Source organism: Dipodomys merriami, unplaced genomic scaffold (assembly GCF_024711535.1).
Source record: "Dipodomys merriami isolate MVZ:Mamm:240054 unplaced genomic scaffold, mDipMer1.0.p SCAF_172, whole genome shotgun sequence".
Lineage (NCBI taxonomy): Eukaryota > Metazoa > Chordata > Mammalia > Rodentia > Heteromyidae > Dipodomys > Dipodomys merriami.
Window position 1 is genome coordinate 1,579,289 of NW_027203071.1, and position 23,490 is coordinate 1,602,778.

General features: G+C 39.7%; 1 protein-coding gene across 7 annotated transcripts in view; it reads right to left on the reverse strand.

The window, feature by feature from the left end:
* Pde4b (phosphodiesterase 4B) overlaps positions 1–23,490 on the reverse strand; it is a 522,330-nt gene that overhangs the window by 88,842 nt on the left and 409,998 nt on the right. For 6 of the 7 annotated variants that reach the window (XM_070025809.1, XM_070025806.1, XM_070025807.1 and 3 more), the window contains one exon: positions 22,698–22,747. In XM_070025809.1, the coding sequence (XP_069881910.1) occupies positions 22,698–22,747 (50 nt within the window). Of the gene's footprint in view, positions 1–17,089; positions 17,108–22,697; positions 22,748–23,490 lie in introns of those variants that run through there. The other variant, XM_070025813.1, reaches the window with a different exon arrangement.

Sequence of the window (23,490 nt, forward strand, 5' to 3'; positions counted from 1 at the left end):
CCCAACCTTTCCCTCAAGTTTCCTATTCAATTGTTAGAGTCACTTTATATTTCTGATTTAAAATCTCAAATGAATCTCATTGCTTGAGGATTCTACTGCATTAACTTTCTTCTCAATCCTTCATCATTTTTAACATTATATAATTAAAGTCAGAGAGAACTTTATAAAAATTTGTGATACTTTTTCCTGACTATTTTTTTCCAAATTTGTTTTTGTAGTAGCTCCTAATTGGCTAATCCAAACTGCTTGTCATAGCCTAGAAGACCCAGGAAATCTAGCCTCTGTCTAATGACTTTGCTTTCTGCCACTCACAGCTCACGCCACTCCAGCTATCCTGACCTTCTTTCTCAATATACCATTTACAAGCCTTTGAACATTATGTTCCTCTGCCTGGAACAGTCCTTTTCCTTCTGAGCTTTCTAATTGATGTAAAAATGTCACCTCCCCAGAGAGACCTTTTCTCTTTTCCAATCTAAACAATCCTCCTTCACCTCCTATTATTTTATCTTGCTGCCTCCTTTTAATATCCTTCAAAGGATAGGAGAGGGTGTATTGTATATTTTCTTAGTATAATCTATCATTTTTGATGAAGACAAATAGAGTATAACTTCCATTTTCCTTACTATGGTACAACAAAATGCCTGGGAATCTACCTAAATACTTTCTCAATAAATGAGAAATCATGAATATTAGATACATACAGACATGAATACACAGATACACTCACACAGATACACCCACACTAAACATTTATCAAAGGGTTCATCTGACCAGTTAAAGCCATTGAACTAAAGCAGAGCTTTGGCCAAACTAACTTAAAAAGCTGGACCATGACAAATTATTCTCCTAAAAACTGAAGCCAAATCCTGTGGATGATGGAACATCTCATGACTGACCTGATCTTTTCCTCCTGTTTTTGTAGATGATAAACCTCCTCTTGCACTCTTTGCCACTGCCATTCAGTTCCTAATCCAGGTCTAACTTGAACTCCCTGTCCTTGGTGGAATCCTTTTCCCATACTTCTAACCCACAGGTGCTCTACATCCCTAGAAAATTCAGGGTACTCAATGATTATATTTTACTTTGTTCATTTGTCAAGTACTTGTTTAGGAAGTAGAAACCAATATAAAGTTATTTAAAATTATTCAGTATCTTTTGGATTGGTTATATTAGGCCTTTTGTAATAATAAAATACATTAATTTTCATACCAACCCAATTTTCTCCTTATCATTACATCTATTTAATTTTTGTTTGTTTTAGGCTGACAGGTAGTAAGGCTTAAACTAAGGGTCTAGACACTGTTCCTTTAGTTTTTTCACTCAAGGTTGGTGCTTTACCACTTGAGCCACATCACTACTTCTTACTGGTTAATCAGAGATAAGAATCTCATGGACTTTCTTGTATAGGCTGGCTTCTGGGTTACTTGAGTAGCTAGAATTACAGAACCACCAGTGCCTGGCTTCTATTTATCTTTATTTAACAAGTCTGTCTATAAAACATACTATGTTATCTGAGCCTTAGTGTCTTACACCAGTAATCCTAGCTACTCAGGAGGCTGAAATCTGAGGATAAAAATCGTGGTTCAAAGCAAGCCCTGGCAGAAAAGTCCATGAGACTCTAATCTCCAGTTAACTACCAGAAAAGCCAGAAGAGTTGTAGCTCTAGTCATAGGGTGCTAGCCTTGAGCACAAAAGCTCAGAGATAGTAACCAGGCCCTGAGGTCAAGCCCCAGGATCTGTGCAAAACAAAAACAAACAATAACAACAAAAGAAGTACAAAGTACCAGATTTTAGTCTAAGAACTATTCAAATATATTCATTTACTGCGTATAACAAACCTGAGACACAGATAGTATTTTTATCCTTGCTTGGCAGTTTGTGAAACTGATGCCAAGATGAGACACAATTTTTGTGGTTGTTTTATGTATTTGTTTTTTCAAAATCACAGAGCTGATGAACATCAGGCCAGAATTTGGGCCTCAGCAAGGAAGCTCCATTGTCTTCATGCTCAATCACCCTTGGCATCATCTCTCAACTACTATGAAGTAGGTCAGATTACTGTTTCACCATGAGGAATCAGGACTCAGGCTAACTTCACCTTTAATTTATGTATTCAATATCAAATGTTTATAGAGTGCCTAGTAACTTTGAAGCAGTTTGCCAGTTTCTGAGGTACATAATAAGTTCAAATGGATACCCTCCTGGCTGAGTTTACAACCCAGCTAATACATAGGCAATGGACATTACAGACTTACAGAGTTACTGACACCAAAGTTTGTGGTTTTTCCATTACCCTTAGTAATAGAGGTAAATCAAATTGTTTGGGTTCAGAGCTGAATGTAACTTGCCAGTGAAAGGGTTGGGCAGCTCTGGAAACCTTCTCTGAGGAAAACAAATACCACTTACCACTTTTTATTGTTATTTAAAGTAAAATGCCTCACATTTAAGTATGATCCTTGAGAGCTCTGGGTATGATCTCTTTGAGGATGAGACTGATAGAATGTTCTCTCAGTGTATAGAATCTGGATACCCAGGTACACATTCTGACTGGTTGGTTGAATTTTGCTACGTTTGAGATTTCTTCAAGCTAGTTCAAGCCTGAACTCTTAATTACAATGGCAGACACACACCAGCTTTTCCTGGCTCTGTGGGGACAGAGACTCAAAGACTGCATGTCATTGAAACCAGGGGTGTTCAGAATTCTCTGTACCTCATGGGTCAAGTTATGTTGACTTCCAGACTCAAAATTGTCCTCTCTAAGGAAGCTCACAGCTCCATCTTCCTGCTACCAAGCCCTACAGAACGAGGAGTCCTGACTCTGACCACAAAGTGTCCCATGTTTATGTTGCCAAAATAGGCAAATGGTAAATTCTCACATTGCTTTTTTTTTTTTTGTACTAATACAATGTGAAACACCAGTGCCTTGCCTGAGGACACAATGAAAACGCAACTCACTCAAATGTATACAGAGCAAACATTGCTGTTTGCTGTGCTATCTTATTTGTTTTGGGAAATGTGGATTTATTAATAATAAAGTTTCACAATGTGGCATATCACTCATAGAAAGTAATGTAGGAAAAACCCAATTAAGTCACCTATTCCTGTCTGCCAAGACTGCAGGCTATGTTCTGACTTTTGAGGGATTTTTTTTGGCCTATATCTTTTGCATTTTTATTAGGACCAATTATTTGTACAAGGTCATTTTGACACAAGCTTATCTGCATACAGTGTATGTTCATTAGGCTTCCCCTCCCTGTCCTTCTCATCTCCAAACTCTCTTCCCAAATTAATCTCAGCAAGCTTTATTGTTTCATTTTCACACAGGTACATAAAGCATTTTGGATATGTTTTCCCTCCTTTACCTTCTCCATTTTCCCTCGGCTTTCCACTAGTATTCCACTCCCAGATAAGACCTGTTTTGGGCTCCTATCCCCCCCCCTTCTTTTAGCATAGACAATAGTTTGATCAGATCAACTCACTCCCTCATTTACTCTCACTTTTCCCATTCCCACCACTCCTTACTACTCAATAGCTTTCACAGAGTTCCATTTTGTCCTCTTCATATATTGCAGACATAGCTTTGGAGTTCTAGCAGTACTTTTTTAAATTAAAGATGAAGTACAAAGTATGCCATCTCACCTGTGATTCAGTTATTAATGATGAGTATTATAATTAGAAAATGTAAAGCAAAACAAGCAAACAGTACTAGTTCCTCAAAATTTCAACTCATAACCCTGCATAAGTCCTTCCTCCACAATTCCATCAGAAGCACAGTTGACTAGGAGACATCAATGAGCAGTAGTATATGGTATCTCCTGTAGAGACTTGTGGGCAAAGGGTGTGGGGGAACTAACCTTATTTATTTGGCATCTATTTATTTAACCTTCTGGCTGGGTTGGGCTGTTGAATTTGGTTTTACATCCTGAATTACGAAGTTTATGATGGGAAAGTGTGTCAGCTGTTTGCCAAAGGAAAGGAAGAATTCTGTTCTTTGTCTCCTCTTGTTAATAGAAGAGTGAAAGTGAGGTAGAGGAAACACATAACCCTTTCTTGACTTCATCTTCCACAACTTCTGTTCTTTCTCTTGACAGTGCTCTGGGCAGATTCCTAGTACCTTCCAGCCTAGATCATGGTTCAGCCCTTTGCTTTGTTTCCTCCTAGGCCTCTCCACTCATTCCCTCTGGCTAACTTCAACCCAGCTCAGAATCAGCAAAAATTTACTTTTTGACAGCGGATTATACATGCTTGTTCTGTACGTAATGTGTAAAATTATGTGTCTTCTGCTTAATATCATTTTCACAACCACTTTGTCTCATAGGGAGCATGTAGTATTGGATAGTAGCCAAGGACATAGGCTCAGGCTCGGACACAGAGTTTTGAATCTTTACTTCTCAGTAAAGATTTTGAGAAAGTTAATATCCCCATCTAGAAAGTGGACATATGAACCATATCTACTTCAGAATTGGTTTTGGTGTTTTAAATAGTTACAATGAAGCTGATTTTGTGTACCATCTGTTTAACTTTTCAAGTACTCAGTGGCTTTTAACAGAGTTGCTATGGTGTAAAATCCTTTCCGTAAATCAGTTTAATTCCATTTCTCTCACCCTACTTTTTCTCTCCTGCACCTTTACTGTTAATGCTCCTTGCTTTAGTCTCATAAAGTAAGCATTTTGGATATTTTTTCCTTTGCCTCATCATGTGATTTCATATAAATAGAACCATAAAATATGTAGCATCCCACATCTGTCTTCTTTCACTAAGCATAATTTTAGGGGGTCCTTCCATATTGACAGTAGCATATTGCTCATTTGTGTCTTATTGCTGAGTAATGATTCATTGCATGAGTATGATGTCTTTTGTCTAGCCAGTCAGCAGTTGATGGACAGATGATTTATTTGTAATTTGGACTATTACACATAGTACTGTGTTTAAGACTTTGCATGCATCTGTCTTCAGTTGTCTTGTGGGATATTTAAGAGAGCAATTGATAGGTATTTAAGAAATTTTACCTTCATTTTTTTAAGTACTCTTAGAGTTGTTTTGAGATTTATCCATTATTAGGAGATGGCCTAGCAGAATGCTACTCAGAAAACAACTATCAACAAAAGTGCTGTGGTCAGTGCTGCTGTTGTATTGGTGGGGAGTGGGGGAAGGGAGGGGTTCCTTGCTTATGATATAGATGAGGAGGCTAAGACTAAGAAGGGTTGCCAACTTATTCAAGATCGGACAGCTCACTGGTGGGCAAAATGAGATCCACTGATCTCTCATATCTTCTGACTCCATCTGATCCTGTTTCTGATCAGAGAAGCCAATGCTATATTAACCATCCTAAGAAATACAGAGCTGAGAACTTATAATCCTGCTAGAAAAATATCTATGGCATTTTACTGAACCAAAATCAAATCTCAGTTCATGTGCTGGGTACAGAAAACCCTAACTATCTTCCTCCTCAATCTTTCATACCAATCCTACTGCATCTCTCCCATCTTCCCTGTCTGCAAAGAAACCTCAGGATGACTTTTATTCCAATGAATGATAGTTCACAGTCTTTTGGCCCCTATCCCTTTATTTCAGATGGTCTGCATTCTTAATACTTTTCACTTTGTCTTAAGGTAGTGCTCAGAACCTATCACTTATACCTTCCTTGTTCTAGTGGGCCTAGTCAAAATTAATCTGTCTTCAGATGCCCTTGCTTGCAATGGGTACTTACTGAATGTGCTGGTTGAGAGTCAAAATGACAGCCATGTATGGAAATTTTTAATTTTTAAAATTCGATAAAACCCAATTTGTAAACTTTTCAGGTATCACCTACTATCTAAAGCTAGGATCCTGGCTCCAAACTACCTGCCTTCCTGTATGCTTTGAGAGAACTTTATTTGTGCTGCTGGCAAATTCTTATTATGATGTATCACACATCAATTTTAGTTTGCCCCACAAGACTGTAAGCTCCCCCAGGGAAGAAACTGTCTTACTCATTCCTGTATTTTCTCTACCAAGCACATTGGCTGATTCATAATGTGGTTAATACTTATCAGGTGCTTTTAGAGTGAATGAATTTGTGAACAAGAATGTGAACAAATGAGATAATGTGCCTCTTTCTCTTCCTCTTCTTTCTCTGTGACACACAGAGAACTTTTCAAAATTAGGTGGCATTATCTTGTCTGACCTCAGAGTTCTAAGAGATTTTTCCCTTTAAGATTCTAATCTTCCTATTAGTATGCTGTGAATCCTACTTCCTCTTGGATAATCTACCTTATTAAGTATTACATCTGGGTTAATTTCATTGCTGTTCTTTGACACTTTACAAACATGGGCCATAAAAATTGAGGAGGCAGGAAAAAAGAGAAATAGGAAGAAGAAAAGGAGAAGAAGAAGAAGAAGAAGAAGAAGAAGAAGAAGAAGAAGAAGAAGAAGAAGAAGAAGAAGAAGAAGAAGAAGAAGAAGAAGAAGAAGAAGAAGAAGAAGAAGAAGGAAGAAGAAGAAGAAGAAGGAAGAAGAAGAAGAAGAAGGAAGAAGAAGAAGAAGAAAAAGAAGGAGGAAGAGGAGGAGGAGGAGGAGGAGGAGGAGGAGGAGCAGCAGCAGCAGCAGCAGCAGGAGCAGGAGTAGGATGGGGAGGAGGAAGAGAACAGATGAGTAAAAAAGGAAAAGAGGAGAAGAGGAAGAAGAAAAAGAAGATTTACACAAGCTCTATGTTTTACCCTAAGCAAGTTGTAAAATGTTTTAGATTTTACCAAGGCCCAATCAGACAGCTTTCCACATAGTAGAAGCTTTTTAAATATTTGTTAAATAAATAATTGGATTCAACAAGTTTATTAAATGTCAGTGATCAAGACCCAATATCAACCAGTTCCTGGCACAAGAGGAGCAGACAAAAATATAGTAGCAACAATGATGGACTCATGGCTCTGTAACAGGCCATATTACATGAGAGAACTCATTTCACCCCCTTACAACTCCAAGATGAAGTGTTTAAAGGTGAAGAGAACCAAAAGGAAGAAACTAAAGTATAGAGAATATATAGGGAATAATTACCTTAAGAATAGTCAGGGATCTAATACAGGGCACTCTGGTCCTCCCTATGCAAATATCTTTACATTTGGGTGAAGTCCATTTTGTGTTTCCCTAATATTCATGAGCACTGGATGCATACTTGCAATTGACTTGTGACAGCTACAAGAGGGAATGACAAAAAACTAAAACCCACTATGTTTTAGAAAGAAGACCAAGTTTTGGAATCAGACTGAGATCTGGGGGTGGAGCTTGAATTCCAGATTCCTCGATTACTATTCAGGGGCTATTTCTTCTCTGGCAAAGAAGTCTCCACTCTAACATCAACACCCAACTATTTGTGGCCAGGGGCCATTTTAGAAGTTTGAAGATGCTATAAGATTGGATTTTGGTCTTGAAGACACAAGATGACTAAGTCTGGGAGAGTAAAGGATGAACCTCCATGTCCCACACTTACCTGATTGGTACTGCTACTAAAATGTTAACTTTCTTGAGTTCCAGCCCAGTGATCTTTCATTTAAGTCATCTAATTTCACCGGAGGTCGGAAGTTGAACAAAGCAAATTATATAAAATGGGACTTTCCAGAGCTGCTCTACAACTGGATGGTTGCCTCCTTCTGTTGAAGCAAGGCACGCCCTAAGTTTCACTATAGATCTGCAATCTGACTCTCTCCTTGTGATGTCAGAAACTGGGAATATCTGGCCAGCAGGGAACAGTACTCTGCTATGTCCTAAAACTTTCCCTTACCTCATTTCCCTGCCAAGATGGCCTACCCCAAGCCCCACATTCCTTCAGAGCAGGGGACTTGTTCTTGGAAGTGAAAACAGTCTTTACTGGAATCATGTCTGTAGTTTTAGAATCTGGAGAAAAGAATAGCTCAGAAAATCATGAGTGTTGTTCAGGGGAAGCTAAGTGACTAGAATAGCAGCCATAAACCTCAGAACAGGCAACATACACCTTTAAGACAGGTGTGCATGTTACCTGTAGCACCTGTACCTAGGGCTAGAGCCAAGTACATAGAGATGGGAGTCAGAAGAGAGAGGCTTTAAGTCCTAGTTCCTATATCTACTGGCTGAGTTTCTCTTTTGCTAGTTTACTTTGCTGAGGCATACTTTCACTGGGTTAAAAAAAAAGAGGATCATAATATTGACTTTGTGAGAGTTAACATTCTTGATGATAGAAGGTTTCTTTTTTTTTTTTAATTGAGTGTCCAATATCACTCTACCAAAAAGCTCATGCTGATGCTCACTTCCCATACCTGGTGTTTGAAACAAAAGCTTCATGGCTAGATCTTTGCAAACAAATGAAACAGGTGGAGGACAGAACGAAATGGATTTATCAAACTACAGTGCAGTTCTGTGTTTTACAACTGCAAAGCAGGGAAGAAAAGTCTCAGAGTTGTCTGGAGAGTCTCCCTCCCACCCCTTACTCCCCTCCTGCTCCCCAGAAGCTTAAAGGGTATAGTCTTAAGCCATCCCACAAACACACAGAATGAGAGAGTAGAAGCATATTCCATTGCTGAGAGATTCAGACAAATGTTTTTACCACTGAAGCAAAAGCTAGTTATTCAAGACCCTCTACAAAAAGGTTTACAGAAAAGGAACATGGTGAGATGTTAGAACTTAAGCCTCAAAAAAATAGTTAAGTGGGTTCTGTGTAGTGATCTGGTAAGAGCAGTTCTTTATGGAAAGGTAGATGGGAAGTAGAAGCTGTCCATGGAAGGTGTCCTCATAGGCCTAGATATCTAGACCTGTGAACTATCCTCATTGTCAGGGAGCAAAAGATGCCACATTGGCACCTGTCTTAAGGTACATGCCTCTGGATTGAGGTTTACCACTGCTAGTCCACCTACTCTCAGCTTTCCATGGAAGCAATATTTTGTCCCTGAGCTACATCCAATATGACTTTTCTTCCATCTAAGCTTAATAGGTCTAAGATATCTTCCGATTTAGAAAACTTCACTAGAAATATTGAATTCAGAGGGAGAGCCAGTGCTTGATGCTGTGGTCAGCAGAAGGCTGGAAAGAGACTTGGATTGGAGGGTAACCTGGTGACAATGCATTCTGCAGAGGGCTGGGGGTTTTGTCAGTCAGAAACAGGAGACTCAAGAGGGCAAGGATAAATTGGGCAATTTAAATATTCCAACAAGAGAAAGAAGAAAATCTCAAAGATGACCCAGTGAATTTGACATTCAAATTTCTAAATTTTGTTTTAAACATCACTCTGTGAAAATCAGTAATGTACATAAAGAAGACTTTCACCAACCCCTTCCCTCACGTAAGATATTGGTTGTGGGCTTCAGGCAGTGAGTACAAACAGATTGGCCTTGTTGGATGGCCAAAGTCCCAGATTTTCTCTTTTCTCAAGAATGGGAATGGTGAGGAGAACAGGGGTGAGCCTGTGGTGTCACATTATGGGTTCCATCAAGGCATTCAAATTAGCAATCCTTTGTACTTCTGATCTTGATCTTCCTAATTACTTTTTGGTTTCCAAAACAACTCTGTGAGCTGAGAAGAATGGTTATTTATTTGTGTTTTGAAATAAAGTCTAGGTCAGAAAGACTTTTATTTTCTTGGATTTTATATAGCTTACTTATAGCAAAATGAGATATAATTCTAGTGACTCTCAAGACAGATTTTCTTTTCTTTTTTTTCTTTTTTTCTTTTTTGGTTTGGTGGTTGGTTTCTTGGTCCCTGTAACAATTAGCCTGATGTGTAAACTTGAGAATGTTACAGTATTGAATCATAAGCATGCATCGAAGTATTGCCATAAAAATATTTTGCACATTTGGCTAGCAGCTAAATTGGAAATAAAGAAGAGGGTCTTGACTGGTAGTGTCTTTACTTTCCTGCCCCTTATTCCTTATTTCTAGATGTATCAAATTTAAGAGTTTGAATCTTATACACAAGGATATCCACCTCTACCCTTGGATTAAGCCATAACTAAAGGCTGTAGTTGCTGACATGAATGATGCGGGAATACACAGAATATGCTAGTCCAATCCAATGTGATTGAATGCGAAATTCTTGACAATTATTCTTGAAATTGTTCTGAATCAGCTGTAGGAAGCTTTCCAGAGCCTTTTAGTTAAATTAAGAAGACCATATGGAAGGTGGCTGGGAAAGAGGAGCATGAATAGAGGGGTAAATCAATGGAAGACCTAGAATGGTTTCTGGGAGAAGACCGGCTTGCAGTGAGAGAGGAAAGTAATAATGGAAAACCAGGTCAGTGGGAACAGAGACCCATTGTGTTGATGAAAAAAATCATGGAGAGAGCCCTTATTCTTTCCTAAGGCATACACACACCATGCAGAGCTGGGGCACTCAGCCCACTGCAAGAGTCACCGTCAAAGCAAGTGCTCTGTGGAGTTGCAAGAAGCAAAGGCACCTTTGGCATGGAATGCCTATAAGCTTACAAAACTATGTGCAAAGCCCCTCCCTACATATGCCCTACACTTAGGCTGTGACTTTACTTGCCAGCTCAGAGCCATTGTTCCTTTGAGACCTTGCTAGCAATGCAGGGATGCAATGGCAGTCAGTGTTTTGGTAGGGCAGCTGGCTCCACTGCACCTGTCCTTCCAAAATGAAGAACTCAGAGGTTTGGGCTTGCCTTTGTTGCAAGAGAAACACTCACATTGCCTGAAAGAAAAACAAACAAAAAAAGCTTTTTCGTAAGTTCTATTTTCTGTTTGTACAGATGGCAATCCAGATGGGTATCACAGATTTTGAAGCAAATTTTTTGCCCATGGACATTGTTTCAGGCTCTTCGAAGCTGGAGCAGCCGGGCAGTTGCAAAGCCATACAGTTCTGTCTTTAGAAGCAAACTCCTCCTTAGCAAATATCTATCCCTGACTCAAGAAACCCCCTTTTCCATGAGCAGGATAGAAATTCTTTTTCTTATTTTTATTTTTTCAATTGAAATTTGTTGAACTATCTCTCTTTTCTTATTCATTCTTTCTTCAATAAAATACTTCTGAAGCATTATCTTCTGCCGGGTCTGGGCTTACAGGCTAATTAATAGTCAAGAAGCTATAACACATTTGAAGTAATTAGTATGTATTGAGTGCTCTCTGTGTGCTAGCTACTGCTCAAAACACTTTATATACAATTGGCTAATTTTCTATTCTGTGTGGAATAGATGTGAAAACCAAGGTCCAAAGCTACTGAATCTGCTTCATCTGCAGTCATAAGGAAAGGAACAGCATTAGACTTAAACACAACCAGTCTAGTTCCTGTGTCTGCCTGCCTGCCTGCCTGCCTGCCTGCCTCTGTGTGTGTGTGCATGTGTGTGTGCACATGCACACAGGCACTTTCATTTAAGGCCTTATGCATTCACTTAGCTTTCTTTCTTAATTGGTGCTCTACTACTCAAGCCACACCTTCAGTCTAGTATTTTGCTGATTGATTAAAGATGTCTTTGAACTATGATTCTCCAGGTATTTCCTTTATTATCATATATTCAGCAGCTAACATGGTACCTCATATACAGAAGGGATTTAATAAACCTTTTTGCACAAATAAATAAACAATAAATACATAAGAGATGTTTAAGACTTAGGTGCTTTCTTGCTACTTGGAATAAAACAGATGAGATGAACTACTTAGAAGAAAGCTATATCTAAGTAAATATGATCAATATGTGTTATATGTTTGTATAAAATACTATGACAATGATTGTTAACAATATATATATATATATATATATATATATATATATATATTTTAACGTAGGACATAGTGATGCATGCCTCTCCAGATACACAGGAGGCATAGGTGGAAGTATTGCATGTAATGATGACTCTGGCAAAAATGTAAAACTTTATCTGAATAATAAATAACTCGACCAAAAAAAGGGCTGGAGGTATATCTCAAGTGGTAGAGCACCTGCCTAGCAGGCACAGGCCTTTAGTACAAATTCCAGTACTGCTCCCTCTCACATAGAAAGACAGCAACAACTAAGAATGAAAACAACAACAAAAAAGAGGCTTCTCCTAGGTAATAATTTCAGGTTAGTGATAATCATGTAATCTTGTTTGCTCTCCCATTGTGACATTCCTACCATTCTTACTGTTCTATTGGCTATGGTCTTCAAGGTTTGCAATAGACTAAAGGCAGGGACAATGTGGTAGAGACACTAGAAAAAACAGCATGGTTTTCCAGAATTATAGATTCATGCTTCAGTTTTACCACTTGCTGATGATGTACTTGGCTCTGTATTCTCTCTGAAGCCTCTCTTTTCCAGTCTGTGAAATAGGAACAGATGTGAATCTGCCACAGCAATAATGGAGACACAGAGTTCTATGTACAGGGTCCCTGGCATGCAACACGAATGGGATAACTATGAATGTCTTTCTCTGCCAGCTGCCCAAGGTAGGCATGTGAGGCTTTGTAAATTGCCTGGTTTGTCATTCTAGTGGTATGAGCCAAAGTAGGCCCTGAAGACAGTAGGCCCAAATTCTAACTGGGGGCAGAGAAATCCTGCAGAATCCATTTTGCTGCCTCCACAAATCAAAGGAGATGGTTGATTATCATACTCCCAACTCACTTTGTGAACACAGCCAAGGTGGGGGTAGGAAAATCACAAAAACTCCGAGGGTCACTTTTGGTCCTTGTCAACAGCTCTGGTTGGGAGGAAGTCAAAACAATAAAGGAAGATTCAGTGAGTTCTGTTGCCTGTTCTCTATTTCAAGGGGACAGTCCCTGCTTTGTTTCTCTTCTCTTGGGTGAAAGACTGTTCCCTGAAGTGCTCCTGGCTTCCCAGAACAGCTCCAGAGGCCACTCTATAATGTGCTGGCCAGGGGCTGGCGAGAAGCAGGCAGGCAGAATGCACCCTGCCCCCAGGACTATGCTGTCTCTGGCTGAAAGGGGCAGAAAAGGAAACTTAGATGCTCCCCTTTTCTCCCTCCTTTTTCTCTAAGCAAACACCCAGGTTCCTTCTTCTCCAGGCCCATCCTAAAATCCTTCTAAAGAGAGAAGAGGGTGAGGTGGGTGTGAGCTGCTTTCTCCTGTCAACAGTAACTGTGGGTGGGAGAGGGGGCAAGAAGTCTGTGCAAAAAGAATGGAAGTCCTCCTTGATACTGGGCCTGCCAGTAGGATTTTTTTTTTGCTTGTCTACAAAGGGCAACTCTTCATCAGCTTCTATTTATAGCTCCTGCTGAGCTGCCTGGGCTGAGATACCTGGGCCCGAAGAAGAAGCCTGTGTCAAATCTGGGAGCTGGATTTAAATGAAACCTCCATGAGCTAAACAATGGTATTTATGTGATCTTACAATGTGACAGCCTCCGAGGCTTCAGAAGAACTAGCTCTCCGTTCACTAAGTTATCCGAATCCTGCATCACTTCACAATTTTTGTACTTTGCTACTAAGAGAAACAGCCAAACTTAGTATTTTCTCAGGCTTGCTTGCTCTTCTCTCCTCTCAGCTTTCCAGCTCTAAATCTATTGCTATCTAACTAGATTTTAATGGTTATAGAAGGAGAACATGTAACCAGCAAAAAACCAGAAGAGGAGTTGTGGTTCTGGTGGTAGAGTGCCAGCCTTGAGTGAAAAAGCCAAGTGAGAGTATGAGGCTCTGAGTTAAAGCTCCAGTATTAACTAGAAACAGAACCAAACCTAACAACAACAAATATTTCAAGGAAGTTGTATACTAATTTCCTTTTATCTCTGAAGGATATATTTTTAAGGCATCTCCAATGAATGCCTGAAACCACAGATAGTTCTGAACCTTATATGTGTATGTATAGGATATGTATGTATACCTACTTGATACATTTGCCCACTTTATATTTACAAATTTACAAATTAGGGACAGCAAGAGATTAACAGCAGCCAACGACTAAATACAATAGTTACTGTATTCAATAAAACCAAAAGGGTTACTTGACCACGAGTACTGTTAAAGCATTCAGTCGGATAGCTGAGATGCTGCTTCAGAGCAAACAGGCAGGTGAATGAAATAGTATGATTTGCAAAACACAGGGATAATTCCCATTGTGTATACAACGGTATGGTGCAGGGTTTTGTCATGTGACTCAGAGGAGTATGTGATTTGAAAGTCATGATTATTTTCTTTCTGGAATTTTTCAATTTAATATTTCCTAACCATGGTTGACTGAGGATAACTGAAACCATAAAAAGCGAAACTGCAGATGGATGTGGGTAAGATTGTATTACTGGAAAAGGAAGTATACCAGAATCTTCTAGAAAGACCTCAACAGGAGCCTTTTGTTTTGCTTTCTTACTGAAACAAGGCCTGGGTTCTTAACTTCACCATTCTATATCAGTGCTATGTGAGACATGCTTACCTGGGACTAATAGTATCAGTCTTGGAAGTTCCTGAGTGTTTTACCTATGTGACACTATTTAATTTTAATAACTCGCATATCAGATAGGCATTGTTTCCCATCTCAATTTTTAAGATGAAGAAACCCAGAGCTGGTAAGTCATTTGTCTCAAGATCGCATAGGGTTAGAGCTGCCATTTGAAAGAGACACTCTAGCTCACTTGTAGCCATTTTACATTGCCTTTTCGGATTTAATCTTATACCATAGATTATGAAAATTCCCATTTTCCAGATGAGAAAACTGAGTCTCTGGTGCAATTTGTCTCAGAGATTGATCTAGATCCCCAACTCAATTCATTATGTTACTGAAGAACCTATTTTATGTTAGGCACTGGGCTTGGTATGAACAGAACAATACTCTATCGTGTGGTTTTGTTTTATTCCACTTCTTGAACACTGACACTTCTTGCTGCACTGATATACTAGATTTCTATTCAAGTACCTTCACAATCGTATTCAGTCAGGTTTAACCAGGGCATCACAATGTGAGAACTAGTAGAGAGATGTTTAGGCAAGCCTGAACGAAGACAAATATGTACCTTAGTTCCTTTAAACACTTTTGGATTCAGATATGGGCATTCTTCCACTTTGGCTCGTCCATGCTATAAACATTTATTGGGCATCTATTATGTTCTGTGCTATAAATTTGGGGCTATGAAAAAGAACTAGTATTTGAACTTGGTACACTCTTGATTTAGAATGGGAGAAGAGCATTGATTACTCTGAAGATGGTAGAAAAACTGAGACTTGAAGGATCAGAAAAGTACTTTTCAGATGAGCCAAGTCATGTTTTCTAAGCATATACTATGTCGCCAGCCCTTCATTAAGACTATACATTTATTTTAATCCTAACCACAGAATCTAAGAAGTAGAACACATAAAGCTTTCATGCAAGAAACTCTTGAGCTGAATAATGAGGGTAATATTTTTGAGAAAGAACAACTCAGGGAGAGGAAAGAGCTTGTAAAAAAGCAAAGGTTAGACAGGCCTGGCATCCTCAGAAATAGTACCTTCAGTGCCCTTGCTATTAGCTGTGTGTGTTTATTACAGAAAGGCCATTAGAACGAGGTAGGTGAAGGTAAAGAAGAAGTATTTAAGGATGATTTTTTAAAGTAAGTTTTCATCTTAGTGTAAAGGCCAAGGTAAACCAAGACAAGGTAATACATATTACCTGGTTTAGAAGAGTAATATTACAATTAGAATGAAGGCTGAATTGGGTGAGAGAAAAACAGGAAAATAATCCAAGTCAGAGGTTCATCATAATTGTTTTGGTACAGGATGACAAAACACTGAACTAGAAGAGGGCAGTGGATCATAAAACAAAACAAAAACAAAAAACAAGGATAGCCTAGGAAAAAGACTAAAGAATTACCTACAGTTGGTGCTGAGAGAGATAAAAAGGTAAATGGTGATCTCATCCCTCAAAGCCAGGACTGCAGGGAGATGGACAGAAGAGAAGGGGTGATGAATATGTGTTTCCAGGTGACATAAAAGGATCCCTCCAAATGTTCAGATGTCTGGCATTTCTATACATACTTGGTGATAAGTACATACCCTTCCTTGGGTGGGGGTGGGGTAAGTCCAGGGCAAGGTGGGAAAGGAAGGGATTGAAGTGAGAATTGAATTGTGTAGGCTCTATGGCAGACTTTGATGGCCAGCTTTGAAGAAATCTACTATAGAAGCTTCCCTAACTTTGAGCCTGGGACACGAAAGAATCCAGGTGTTTGAAGAATCTTGGCTCTGACTTCTAGGGCTGCCCAGGTAAATAGAGCTGTCAGAAGCACCCAGAAGGAGGCAGCTGTTTCCTGAAGGGTTTTCTCAGACATGCCAACACACCAGGTAGCTGCATGAACAGGCTTGAGGCGGGCAGCAGCTGGGGTTTGGGAGGACACATGCACGTGGACAGCCTCTTGCAGGAGCACAGCAGATGAGACATCCAAGGGAAAGGAAGCTTTTATTCCCAGCTCCTCCTCCACCCCTAACTATGGAGTCAACCTGCCACAGCTCAGCACCAGGCTAGCTGCACATAAAGGCTGATTCAAAGACCAGAGGCTAGAGCTCAAAGCTATGCAGAGGTGGTAGAAAATCAAAAATGTGTGTGTGTGTGTGTGTGTGTGTGTGTGTAAATTGTTTACTCAGGCAACTAGATAGCAAACACAATCTTACTAACAGACAATAGTGATTTGCCTAGAAATTTATCCCACCAAATAAACATTAAGATGAGCTGTGTAGAGCAAAAGGTAAGACTCATATTTTTTTTTCATGGTCTCATTTGCAAGGAGATGCTTTTGCACACAAAACATTCAGGCAACAATTTCTGGGTATCTTTCTGACTGAGCCGACTGTAACCAAAGAGAAAAGAAAGGCTGGGACTAAATGCAAAAGAAAGAAACTGTTTGGAGATAGGTCTAACAGTATAAACATTCCCCTTTCTCTGGCTTACAGCTACAGCAAAACCTGATGGTTGTCTTTATGAGAGAGAGAGAGAGAGAGAGAGAGAGAGAGAGAGAGAGAGAGAGACAGAGACAGAGACAGAGACAGAGACAGAGACAGAGACAGAGACAGAGACAGAGACAGAGAGACAGAGAGAGAGACAGAGAGACAGAGAGAGGGAGGGAGGGAGGGAGGGAGGGAGAGGAAAGTGTCTGTATCTAGGTCCCTGGCAGCGATTTGCCTCTGGGAGGGCCAGCAATCTATTTAATGACTCCATTGACGTCAATAGCATAACTGAAATACTTACTAACATGCATGATTCCAACTTTCTGGAGGGGGGTGGAGGATGGTGTTTCTCAGCAGAACAAAAACATGAAGTGGATTCTTGGTGGAATGAACTCAGCCCTTCAGGCAGCTAATAAGAGATGAAGTGGTATGGGTCTCATTGGTTCCATTAAAGTACGCAAAAAATAAAAAAGATTCATACCAAATTTAGAAATTAATTTTGAACTAATGAGCCATTAATGAGAAAGGTGTTATTTTTGGCAATATTTTGCTTAAGGGCAACATTATAACTATTCACACTTCAACTGGCTTGTTAATAGTTTTGTAAATAACCATGCTTGATTTTAGACACATATGAAATGATTGCAAATCAATATAAATAAGCTCAGTGTTGATACTCTAGGGTAAATTTGCAAAAGAAGACCATTTTGGATAAAAATAATGATCAAGAAATGAAAATTTAAAGAAGTATTCTCAGAATTACTGGAACTTTTCTGGTGTTTTCTCTCTTGTTTAATATGCAGGCTTCCTAAACTTCCCAAGGTGGGAAATGAAGCCAATAATTATTTTAAAAATTATCCCAATAATTCAGGTGACACTGCATCCAAAATACTTAGTAAAACATAGTCTACTATTTCTAGTTTTCCTTGTCTTTTCTCCTTTTTACTTTTTTTTGTTTATTTTTATTACCTTCTATCCTTCCTTTATTGTGAGTGTTCACAGCCTTGGGTAACAAGAATTGATTTTATTCCTATTTGCCCATAAATGTTGTAATCCTGCCTGCCAGTTCTTGCTTAATGTAGAAACCAAGCAAAGGTTCTGCTTATGCTGGGCTTCATTTCCAGTCATCTGACACCACTCAGCATTCAGGCCATCACTGCTGCTCCCACAGAGCCTTCTGCCCATGCACAGTCTCCCTCTTATCTCCAGCTCTGGGAGCTCCGGGGCAAAGAAAGAGAAGGAAACCAATGTCTTGACTTTCTGAATTGCTGAGAATCTCAGATTTCTCAGTGCCTTTGGAGGACATCTCAAAGAGACCCTGAATCTAGTACACCCTCTGAAGCTCAAAAGGCAAGGGTTGGCATGAGAGGAATCTGCATGGAGAAACGGGCTTCCTAGGAAAAGGCCTCTTCTTTTGTTTAATTAACTGGTGGAGTCATCCTCCTCCAGAAAGGCCTACACTTAGACTAGAAGAATTGGATCCCCGGGAGCACTGGAAATCTTAATTAAGATTGTTTCTCTCTTAGGCCAGCCCGTTTCAGATTTTACTGGAAATCTCTATACTGCCTCATCCCAATTCTCCGAATAGAGTCTTGAAATGTATTTGAAGTGACCAGTGTTGAAAACCACCATCAATCAAGGCTGTGGATACCCAAGCTGAGATAGACTTTGTGTCTGCAGCCGGCTGGTCGTCTCACGACAATCCTCTAGTTATCTTGCTGAGGTGACTTGTTCTCATTCATGATGACCTACAGACTCCTGGGTTACAATCTTCGTAATGTTTATTGGCAAATTTTAGAGCAAAAATGTGAGTATAGGATATCACACCTCATAGGTCACTTTAGCTGCGTAAATAATATAGGGATGACATTTTTTTGGTTTAAATCATGCCACGTTTATATGACTCAGAAATGATGATAAAGTGAAGAATCATGGTGTAATGGCAGTCGCCACAAGATAATTCATCTTCTTGGCCAATTTTTGAGTACTTGTAACTACTAATGAAATGCACGCAAAAGCAAAGCATAAATGTGTTGGAAAAGTGGGAGGATGGATGACACAATCACCTGTGCGTACACATGTATGTATGCATGCGGAGTTTTATAAAATAGTATCTGATCTTGTCTATTGAAAATAATTCCAGGGAGGTGCATTGCTAAAATGTGTTTCCATTTTGAATTTGTATTGGTGGCAGAATTCAAGTTCCAGTCTCACAGTTTTCTTTCATTGATTCTTTCGTGTTGTCGCTCCCTTTCTGTTTGAACCCTTCAGCTCCCTATGGCAAAAGCCTGGAATTTATGCCTGTGGAAAAGCAAGCTGTGATACAGATTGAAGCCTCATTAAAAACGTTACAATGTTCACGTTTTCAACACCCCCAGAAGGATTTACAGCTTTGCTCTCCTCAACCAGAGGGTATTTGGCTTCCACACTGTTCTTTCTGGGTTTAAAGTTCGCCTTTCCTTTAACTTGGCTTTCTTACTCACAGGTCAAAGTTCTAATATCTCAGATTTAACTTTTTATTCAAAATATGTATAAATACATCAGCCTATGTAAGCAGTTTATGGAATGTGCTCCAAAGCTCTTTTAATTTCAACGTAATAGCTGGTTTTTTAATTGGTAGTATTGATGTTTGAACTAGAGGCTGCGTTTTGACTCAGGCCTTTTAGTTTCAGCTTGTTTTGTTTTGTTTTTGAATTAGGAGCTTATCTCCTGCCCTGGGGTGCACCTGGACCACGACTTGCCTATTTTAGGCTTCCATCATGGGCTTCCCATGACCAGTGCATGACACTGCATCCACTGGACTTTTCTGATCTAGCTGACCTGGAAGCTCGATCCTCCTAATCTTGGCCTCCCATGTAGCTTAGGATGAAAGGCACATGTTGCTATACCCAATTACAGAGTGAGGGGGTATCACAAATTTTTCTTCCCCAGCTGGCCTTGAACTTTGATTTTAGGATTACAGGCATGAGCTGCCATCACCTGGCTAATAATTGATTTTTATTACAAAAGAAAAAGACAACTGGTTACTCTTCATAGCCATAAAGATAAAAACATTAGCTTATGGTTAAACTGCAATTTTATCAGCATTTGCTTGCAGATAAAGTCCAAATAGGTAGTTCTCTTCATGAATAAAGAGATGAGATGTAGCTCCAAGAGAGACATACCAGCCAGAAATCATAGCATATCCTAGAATCAAACTGTTGCCACAGTAAAAAGAAACAGAGCAATTATACCAAAAAGCAGAGAAATTTCTTTTGAATCAGGACAGCTATGAATTGTTTTAACAGTGAAAAGAAAGGTATTTCAGACAGAGAGATCTATAATCCCCATCGCTTGTTTCAGTTAATGATCACTTTGTAAGAATAAATTTATCAGCTTAACCTTGGCTTCTGACAAGTACTTTAAGCAATGAATTTTATTTCCTTTGTTTATATCAATAAAGAAATAAGAACAAAGAAGGGAAAGAGGGGAAAGGTGATAGAAGAGCAGAAAGAGGGAGGGTAAGGAGGGGGAGGAGGAGCTGTCTTTTAAGATCTGGCTTTGTCTTAAACTTGCTTTTGTACAAGAGTACAGTTATCTAAAGCAGTCAGGCTTTGTTAACCAATTACATTGTTGCTAAATCTGTAAAATTTCTGGTGAATATTTTGTACCTTGTATCTTAGGTTTCATATTGAAATGCATGCATTCAACTTCAGTACTTATAATAAGTGAAAACCTGATCTTACTGTCATGGAAAAAAAGTATGTTTTAAGCAGTACTCTGGCTCTCTATTCTGTTTGCTTGAGCCATTTATTTTTCATTCCCCTTTAAAGTTTCTATTTAAACACACCTCTTTGTCATATGCCGATAAATATTAAAATAACAGGAAAAATCTGCCTGACTTATTTAAGCTGATAATAAGAACAAAACACGGGATGTGTGGCTCCTCCTTCCTTTTCTGACTGTGGTTAACTGTTAAGGGAGATTTTGAAACCCATAATTACGTAATAATTGGTACCACTACAGTCTCTTCCCAAGAAAAAGCCAGGATTTTTGTAGTTTGCCACAAAGACAGACAAAAACAAATTGCCTAAGTGTTATTGTCATTTCTTTACTCCATTGTTTAAAAACATAGCAAAAGAAACTCTAGTTGGCAAGCTGTAGCTACTATGCCAATAATCACAAAATGATCTTTGCAACCGACTCTTAGCTAAGGATTTAATTTATAGATCCACAAATATCACGCACATTCTCCTAATGTGTGTCAGAATTTTTTTAAGAAATAGAAAAATATAGTCTAATTATTCCAATGAGTATCAAAAACATCTTAGTTAATTTGGCAAACACAAAAGTTAGCAATGGTTCCTCTCTTGTGGGCCATCAAGATAAAATAAAAGTTTCAAAACCCTCTCCTTTGATCTCCAGGTATGCGACACCAGTTATATGTTAAGCCAGTCTATTTCTTTTTATAAAATTTCTAAAGGAAACAGTACATCCAGCACCCAGGTTTTTGAAGTCTATAGAGTATTATTTACTTCTTATTTCATATCATAGAGCTTTGGAGTAAACTCACCTTTATTTAATGTCTTTCTTTTATTTTTATTCCTGTTTTCAGTTTTATACATACATTTTTTAAAGCATATACCATAAATACTTCAGAAGCCAAAGAGCCAAAGGAATCCACTGCCTTTATTCCCTTCTTTTAGAAGTTAGGTTTTTATAGCACTTCTATGACACTTAGGGTCAGAATAGGATCAGAACACAACATCCAAGCAAGAAAGATCATAAGAATAAAGAGATGAGAGCAGCTCTTCTGGAAATAGAAATTGTATGGGTAGTGTTAGTTGTCAGGTGGTTTAGGTATGAGAGTACATCTTAATTGTTTCCTTTGTTGTTTTGCTGAAGCCTACACTAGAGTAATGGGTAGGTTCAAGGGAAAGACTTCCATTTGGCTTTTTTTCGGGGGAGGGGGTCCGGTCGTGGGACCTGAACTCTGGGCCTGGGAGCTGTCCCTCAGCTCTTCAGCTCAAGGCTAGCGCTCTACCACTTGAGCCACAGCGCCACTTCCGGCTTTTTGCTTATGTGGTGCTGAGGAATCAAACCCAGGGCCTTAGGCATGCAAGGCAAGTGCTCTACCACTGAGCCACCTTCCCAGCCCCATGTGGCTTTTTTTTAAAGGGCATCTACCTGGTTGTATTTTAAGCAAGAAGAATGTGCCTTGAACACACACATTCCTATGATTTTCCTTCAAGATGGCCCTTCCTTTCAGCAGCTCTCACTCCTACAGAAAAAGCAGATCTACTCTTCTGGAAGGTGAGAGGTAAGGTTTTTTCACACACACACACACACATACACACACACACACACACACACACACACACACACACACACACACACACACACACACACACACACACCACATACACAAAATACCCTGAAGGAACAATGTTGGATGACTTCCAATAGAAATGATTTGTAACTTGGAAAGAACCTTTGGTTTCACACCTGGCGAGGATATAGATTCAAGTGGGATCTGGAGGTGACGCTAAGAGGAAAACCACTAACAGGCCCCTGGGAGCCTCGGGGCCAAGGTGCACACCTTGAGGGTCTTTGAGGTTAGCTTTCCTGGAGTTCACTGGAGCCAGTAAGCTGAAGGCAAGTTGTACTCTCAACAGATTTCTGCCTCAGGCTCCTGATCAGAACCATCAGTACCACTTGTTCATTGGATTCTCAAATTATTTACTATTACTTGTAATTTGTCCTCTCAGTGAAACAAAGTGAAGCGCCAAGCACCTTGAAAAAAGTCCCCAAGAGACATATGTGAGAACCATAGCAGGCAAAGGAATGCTGCGTTATTTGGCAGTTTGGTTGTGAATAAGTGACACATGTGTAGTTTGAAACACTGAAAAAGATCTCAGGGCATGGCCTACCTTGCAGGTTGACTCTGGAGACAGAAGGCTGACTAGCCGCTGGGGACCTCCTGTGGGGAACAGGAAAAGAAGGCCTGAGTTGGTGCATTAATGCCTCCCACCCCTAGAATCCCTGAGGAGTTTTCCAGGTCATAATGAGCAATTAAGTGACATAATGCTATCTCCGGAAGGCAGGCTCCTGTAACATGGGTAGATGACTACAATTCTCTCACATCCAGATGGCCTGGAATTTCCCTCTGCTCTGTTCAGGATGCTCCAACCTGCCAGGAAGGAAGTTGTTTACTCCAGGTCCCTAGGCAGCCCCTATGTTTTAGGTTTTGCAGCCCCAGAAGTCTCCCAGAAGAGGAGATGCTTATGCTTAGGCATCACTCCACATGTCCGAGTAAATTCCCATTCCTTTGAGCAGAATTGTAGAAAGTTAAATGCAAAGGAACTGTTGGAGATCTGTCAGTTCAGGAAACTGAAATTCAGAGGTGAAGTCACTTGCCAAAGGTCACACAGCTAGTGGCAACAGTAATCCAGTTTGCTTAAGCTAGGGAACTGTCCTGACATGGGGGAAGTGCGGAGTCACTCTTCCTTAGAGCAAGAAAACAAACTCATGTTCCATTAATACCGAGCCTCCTCTTCTTTTTCTTTCTTATTTGCTTTTCTTCCTCTCTATCTTTACTCTAATTGTGCAGTCTCATCATCCTTCTCGTGTATGTGTCTGTGTTTGTGTGTGCGTGTGCACACGTGTGCACACACACGCACCATTACTGGCCCTGAACTCAGGGCCTGGGTGTCGTCCCTTAGC